The sequence below is a fragment of the Lolium perenne genome, chromosome 7 (genome assembly GCF_019359855.2).
Source record: "Lolium perenne isolate Kyuss_39 chromosome 7, Kyuss_2.0, whole genome shotgun sequence".
NCBI classification, from domain to species: Eukaryota; Viridiplantae; Streptophyta; class Magnoliopsida; order Poales; family Poaceae; genus Lolium; species Lolium perenne.
Genome location: NC_067250.2, coordinates 248,721,207 through 248,728,428, shown reverse-complemented (window position 1 = coordinate 248,728,428; position 7,222 = coordinate 248,721,207). Strand labels below are relative to the sequence as shown.

The window sequence follows — 7,222 nt, the reverse complement described above, 5'->3', positions numbered from 1 at the left end:
CAACTCGGTGCACGCCCATAGAAGTGAGTCACAAGAGGGTTTTATTCTGCCATCTCTTGAAATGAGAACCCGTAAACGGGCTCGGTTTGAGCGCAGCAGCAAAACCAGACGGTGAAAATTGCCTAAGCATATAAGGTTTTTGGATTGTTGGATTATTAGGCAATTTCCGTGTGAGTTTAATTACCGAAAGTAACATTACAGATGCACAAGCATACTTAACCATACACATCAGACTAAGCACATGCATCAGATCTGAATATGGAACAAGTAGCAGTGCAAGGTAGGAGAGGAAAAACACGTACATCGCGACCGGGAAGGTCGCACCAGTAGCACCACCACCACCATGGGAGTTGTTGATGTCGCCCATGGTGAAGTCGGATCTGTTGATGAAGCAGCCGAACCGTTGATGAAGACCACGAACAGCAGCGAGCAGTCGCGCCGAGACGCTCCCCAAAAACCTTATCGCCCGTCTCCCGGTGCAGGATCTCAACGGACGGAGTTTCGGAGGCCTGCTCTCCCGGACGGCTGTGCACGGAATCGCCGGGATGGAGAAGACTAGAGAGTAGCACAACAAAAGGAACTTCGCGAGAGAGATCTAAGAGCACTGTTTTCCATATCTGATCGGTCTCCTTGTATAGCCTGGGAGGAAGCCGACCCGACCGCGTTGACACGCGTAGGAAGCCAGGGACACGCGGCGAGCATGCACATGCAGGTCGACACGTACCCAACACAGTTGGTGCACTAAGCAAAAATTTAGGCTTCCTTGAGTGTGTCTCGAACTCGAACTCGAGTCATGAAACGCGACGTGCGTGCGTGCGTGACGAGGCGGGGCGGGCGGAGGAGGAGGAGTGTGCGAGGGCTCCTTCTATTCTCACTCACTTGGAAGGAGTAGAACAGCAGCCCTTATATACCACTTCAACTCTCTCCCAACTAGCAATGTGGGACTAAACTTTGTCCCCCAAGGCTGTCCCAAGCTGCCAACATGATGGGCCTTGAGATTTCAGGAATTGTAGACTACATGGGCTGCCTTATTGGGCTGCAGCCCATCTACATTCAACACAAGGATCTGTTCAGAAGATTGTCTACGGGGTCAGGGGGCTTCACCTCAATCCCGAAGTGCATTGTTGCAATGCGCTGTCTTGCATACGGAGCTCCTCCAGATACAACCAATGACTACCTACGGATGGCGGAGTCGATATGTTCACAGACTCTCTACAGGTTTTGTCGAGCCGTCATAGCGGTGTTTGGTAAAGACTATTTGAGAGCACCAAGTGTAGATGATACAGCTCGGATCGTGGAAAATAATGCAGCACGAGGGTTTGATTGTACGAATAATTTAATTTCTATTTGTGTGATTGTATGAATAATTAAATATATTATGAATAAAATGTGGTTGATATGTTGTTTTAAAATATTGTAAAAAGAAAAAACTTGAGGGACGCCGTATGGGGGCGCCGGTGTGGGAACATCATCCCCAAATAGAGGATGTAGTGCCGGCGCCACCATACAGTGCCGGCGCCACCATACAGTGCCGGCGCCCCTGCCGGCGCTTATTTGAGAACCGCCGGTGGGGATGCTCTTATACTTCACTAATCCTATTGTTACACTACCATCTTATCTGGTGAGCTTAGGTTAGTCTGCTGGGTGTAATTGAGGTACATAGATCGGAACAAATATATCAACATATCGAGGGCTTAAATTTTGTACCGGTGCACATGCTCTAGAGCTAAATAATACACTTAGTTCTTTTTTTTTCGAAATGGGGATGTGCCGCAGCCTCTGCATCAGAAAGATGCATACGGCACAGTGTGCTGAACCCAGTGAAGAATTTTTTTTAGCTTCGCTTATCTAGCATTCTCACTTCATCAGCAGGAGGGGTTTCCGATCAGAGTCTACCAAAATGCATGATTTGCTCCAATTTTGGCCGCTAGTACAGTGTATCTAGCGTGGGGCTGGCCCGTGACATTGCCCTGGTGCTGTCATGCTGATCCACTGACAGTCTATTGCATGTTTGACAACCCTCTTCCGCGCCTCCATGCTTTTCGATCGTGGCATGTGCAAAGTGACAAGAAAATTGCTTGACTGGTTTCTTTCCTCTTTTCTGAGTAAGGGTAGTCCCGCCGCGGATTCAATCCTGCCGATGCGTATATGACTCACTTTGTCAATTGCAACCATATTGTACATTCATTTGGCATATATACTAACGTAACATGGGTGACCACGTAAAATCTTGGATTCAATTTATATATCCTCGCTAGACATTCAAGTTTAAGATTCATCTAGGGTCAGACTCAAAGGCGCCAATTTTGATTCCCTTTTATGTTGTAGGGGCTCCCCGGCAATTTTACTTGAAAAAAAAATGTATATGAGCTTAGTTTTCTTTTTCTCTTTTTTGTTGTGTGCATCCGTAATGTTATTAGGGCATTGCGTTATTGCATAGGCTGAATGTAATTGGTATTCTTTGATATTAATATATTTCCTTTATCGAAAATGAGAGCGAGTCATCAAATTATTAGAAGTGAATAATAGCAAAATTCATCACAACATGTAGGAACGTGTATCGTGCCAAAACAATTGAATCATATTGAGCCTCTTGGTCATAACTATTATGTATTATACCTGGCAGGCTGGCACCTCATTTGATCTTTGTGATAATTCCTATGCAAATCGATGAGACTAATGGCTAGATCAGCTCGTTTATGTTTGGCTTCCTCCAAAAATTGTAGAAAATAAAATCCTTGGTCCATTTTCTTACCCAGATAATAAGGATGAATTTTCTCTTAGAACGGAGCCTCTTAGGACATGTACTAAGCTAAGTGCATAGAGAGATGCTTACAAAAGTAGATCGGTTTTTCTTAAGCACTAGTTCTTATTACATAAGAAAGATGCTTAAGTAGGCACCTCTTCTATAGAAATAAGTATTTGGTGCTTCAAGAAAAGTCTGGTTTACTTTTATAAGCACCTCCCTAAGCAATTCCTAATGTACATGGCCTTACAGCACCTATGGAATGCAAGAACTAGAAGTGTAGGAGTTATAAAAACACATCATGTCATGTTGAATCCTACATATTCAAAGATTTCATAGAGATTCTGAAGGTTTCACTCCTTTGAACCAAAGGGTTTCCATGGAAAATTCCTAAGGATTGACATCCCTTTGAAAAAACACCTTCTCAAAAAAAAATTGTGCCAAAATCTCATCTGTGCTGATGCGCATGGAGTTGTCAGTGGTATATAGTGGATAGAACGTTCGCGTATAAAGATACAACATGTGTATTTTTTTTTAGATAGTGGAGGAGGAAACCCACCAGACTCTTCCAAGGGTGGCCTAAATTTTAGTACAAAGTTATATTAAATCAAAAATAATTAATAGGGATCAAATGGAGTATAAATTTTCGACAACATTTGTAGATGGCACATATATCTTCATGAAGATCCAACTACTTAGCTTTCTTTAGGTATAAAACGCTTATCAGGATGGGCGCGATCGTAGTCGCATGGTCGATTTGGCTATGTAAAAATTATAATGTTTTTTAAAAAAATTCTTCTCTCATACATGTTATTTACCGGTGTACGGCTTTGCTCCGTTTATGGTCGCCACTTCAACGATTGGAGGATCGCGATCTCTTTACGGAGGTGTCTACACGGTTGGAGAATACGGCCAAGGAGTTTATTTTCCAACATGGGTGGCTGCATAATCGGCGGATTGCGCCCAATGAAGCTTAGACTTGGTGTCTCTTTTTGTTTTCTTGTACGAATAGATTTTTGGTTCTATTTGATACTCGAACGGCTGTGTGCATCTTAGTTATGTAGAGGTTGGTTTTAATGCTTAAAACTTTTGAGTAATGAAGCGCCCTTCATCGAAAAAACTACTTAGCTTGGGTATGTTTGCATTGCTAGGGTAACTTCAGCGTGTACACTTGCACAATAGCATTTCTGAAGTAAAATGAGAGAACTATAGTGTTAGTTGTTACACAATGATAAACTTTGGTTGAGAAGGTACTATACTTTGCACCACCCATATATTTGCATTTTTTACTATTACCCATGTTAAAATATATAGCCAAGCCTTTTTCAATAGTTCGGACTTTTGGAAACTTGGCTAGCGCATCAATTCAATATGGTATCAGAGCTACAAGGTCTTGGGATCAAATCCTACCCAACACACTATCTAATTTACTCCAAATAACCGCAGCCCCCGATTACCCATGTGTAGTGTGTTCCCGTTTACCCAGTCTAGACGTGAGTGGGAGTGTAAAATATATAGACTAGCTATTTTCAACAGCTTGAACTTTTGGAAAACTTAGCTACTGCATCAATTCAATAACCCAAACTAAGGTTTGCGATACTTAATTTTGGTTGTGATGTGAAGGTCAAATTAAGATGCACTAATCCAAGTTTATGCTTTCAGTCATGCAAAGCTAGTAGCATCATCCACAATCAGGATTGGATCAAATTACATAAACATCTCAGATCGCATATGATAAAGAGAATATTTGCCTCAAAATCAGTGGAGAAAAGGTTAGAAAGGAGTCAAAGGACACTCTACTGACAAAAAAAGGAGATCATCGCTGACATACAATCATCAGAAGTAAAAGTCATGAACGAGTCCCGATGAACAGCAACATTTCCTGGTCGGTATTATTATGAGCCACAGTACAAATGGTCCGAACAAAACAAAGAACAAACATACATGCTATATAGTAGCCACAGGCTTAATTAGCCTTGGCAACAAAAAGCTACTCCAACTGAACTCACACTCGGTCTCACAGTAGTGTTTGCAGATCCTAGCTAGCTAGCTGATCAAGTTCTTATCTTTATTATGCTCTCCCTTCTCTCCTTGTTTCTACCTCTCTTCCTCTCTCTAGATCTCTCTTCCTCTCTGTCTTAATCTTACACACAAACGAATCACAACACTTTAAGAGTAGCGCAGGTTACACTAGCAACATGAACAAGAAGCCAAAAACGCGGCAGCACGAACAGTACGTACCGACTGACTAACTGACTAGAGGCAAAAAAAAGCCTGGTGGGGGTACCGCTCAGTAGATAGTGTGCCTCTCGAATGCTCGATCGATCAGCTCCGGACAAGCTCGCAGGACAGCGTCATGAGCAGCATGGCGGCGTCTGTGATCTCGTCCTGCACCGGCACCGCGAAGGGTGCCGGAGCCGAAGGCCGGAAGCACGCAGCTGAGGCAGTGGGGGCGGGGCTCATGCTCCAGTTGGCCCCGATGGTGTCGACAAGATCCCTCGCCGGCGTAGCAGCAGCGGCGGCGGTGAAGGTAACAGCCGGCTCAGCAGAAACCTCGACGGCAGTGGTGGCTCCGGTGACAACAGTGTTCGTGGCAGCGTGATCCTGAATCACCTTGCACCGTTTCTTGAACGGCAGGGACCGGTCGACGTCCAGCGCTCTCTTCTCCTTCTTCACCTTAGGGTGCGCGATCACGGTGGCATCACCCGGCGCGGAGGCCGCCTTTGCGCCGACGTCCGTTCCAGGCGCCATCGTGGAGGCCATCATCGCCCGGCGCGCCTTCCGCTGCCTGATGCCGCAAGCGTTGCAAAGTGACTGCACCATGCAAACCGCAGCAAACTAATTAGTTACAGTTACACAAATAACTAACTTGCACTACCAAGTGACCACAGGATTTAACAAAGAAATCATGCGTACCTTGGGGCCACATGGACCACTCCTCCACAAGGGGGTCTTGGTGGTGTTGCAATCGGAGCATGTCCTAATAATACCCAGAGCCTGGTTCATCCCGCCGAAGTGGCCGTGATCCTCGTACGCCTGCGCCCTCCTCCTCGGCTTCTTAACGCCGGCCGGATCGCTCGTCTTCCTCGTGATCCTCATCTTGGCTGCAGGGGCAGGAGCGGTCCACTTGCCGGCCTTGAGTGATCCATTGGCAGCGGCCTGCAGCTTCTCCATATCATATGGATCATACGAGGAGGATCGTTCGATCATGTCGTCGCGGATGCTCTCGACGGTTGGGAACGGCGTTGAAAACACACTTGATGATCCACCAATCATCTGATGACATAACAATCAAAGATCATGTTAGTTAAGCAACTAACAGTGAGCAGGCAAATTAATACAGTACGGAAATTCATTGATCCAATTAGGTACTTACATGTTGGGGCTCTAGCGTAGCTGTGTTCTGCCTGAAGTGGTGGTCTGATCCTCCATAGCTGAAGCTACTGTTGTCACTAGGGCTGTTGTTGTTGTTGATCACAAAAGGGAACAAGATCGGAGGATCCTTGGGCATGGTGAAGGCCTGGAAGTGTCCCTGATGGTGATCCTGGTGATGATCTTCCTCCATCAGCGGGAAAGCAGTAGAGAGCTGGCTCATGTAGATGGTAGACATGAGATCTAGCTAGAGGAATCTAGAGATATTGCTACCTAGGCTGCAAGGTAGCACTAGAGTAGATAAATGGCCGGAGATCAGGATGAGGTGAAGTGGGGGAGAGCACTGTGATGTGTTGCTTGGGAGGGCAATTTGCAGGAGCCGGCCGAGAGAGAGATCATGGACAGGAGGGGGAGGCAGGTCCCTTTTATAAAGGAACCAAGAGAGAGGGGTCTAGGCCTTGTGTGATCACTTTCACAGAGAGAGACTAGAGAGGGGCAGCACAGGAAAGGGATGAGCTAGATCGGAGGGGAACAGTAAAACACGTCGGGCGCTGTGCAAGCACACGTTAGAATTCCTAGGGCCCGACCAGGATCAGGGTCACTCTCTCTAGGGATGTCGTGGTGCGTGATCCGTGTGTGTATGATCCTATGCGGCAATCATTTCCTATTTACACTGTAGCGTGCCCTCGAATTAGGGCAAGGGATATTTCACTGTAGCACAAACGGCATGTAGTTTGCCCTAGCTAATCACATATGACAAAGCTAATTAGCTCGCCCTCTTTGTGGTGCTTGGACGAATCAAATTGCACACTCACTAATCAAACTTCCGTTTCAGTGCCCAACTAGGTATACCCATAAAAAATAAGATACTAGTTACACATCGTCTCTGCACTAACATGATGCTAAGAGATAGTCAAGGCATCAAGAATGCACATATATGACTAAGACACAATCGTTTCCCAAACTCGCCTACTAATATGCAGCTACACTACTACAAAGTACAGACATGTGGTTCATCTAGTAGGATGAGTTGCAAAGGCTAGGAATGAATATTGTGACCTAATCTATCGTATCAGTGTAGATGCGACAAGCTAGGAACCCACA

General features: G+C 45.5%; 1 protein-coding gene across 1 annotated transcript; it reads right to left on the bottom strand.

Moving 5' to 3' along the window:
• Positions 1-4,612: 4,612 nt before the first annotated feature.
• On the bottom strand, positions 4,613-6,526 carry LOC127313255 (protein CYTOKININ-RESPONSIVE GATA TRANSCRIPTION FACTOR 1). Its single transcript, XM_051343808.2, has 3 exons — positions 6,123-6,526; positions 5,663-6,022; positions 4,613-5,560 (listed from the first exon to the last, which is right to left on the bottom strand). Exons 1-3 carry the CDS (start codon positions 6,354-6,356, stop codon positions 5,072-5,074), a joined length of 1,083 nt encoding a protein of 360 aa, XP_051199768.1. The 5' UTR covers positions 6,357-6,526; the 3' UTR covers positions 4,613-5,071.
• Positions 6,527-7,222: the final 696 nt, after the last annotated feature.

Excerpts from the sequence above, each read along its gene's own strand:
- LOC127313255 (XM_051343808.2), bottom strand. The coding sequence starts at position 6,356 with ATGTCTACCATCTACATGAGCCAGCTCTCTACTGCTTTCCCGCTGATG. Across the intron at positions 6,023-6,122 it reads CTACGCTAGAGCCCCAACAT|ATGATTGGTGGATCATCAAG; the intron begins GTAAGTACCTAA and ends TTATGTCATCAG. Across the intron at positions 5,561-5,662 it reads GTGGTCCATGTGGCCCCAAG|TCACTTTGCAACGCTTGCGG; the intron begins GTACGCATGATT and ends TGCATGGTGCAG.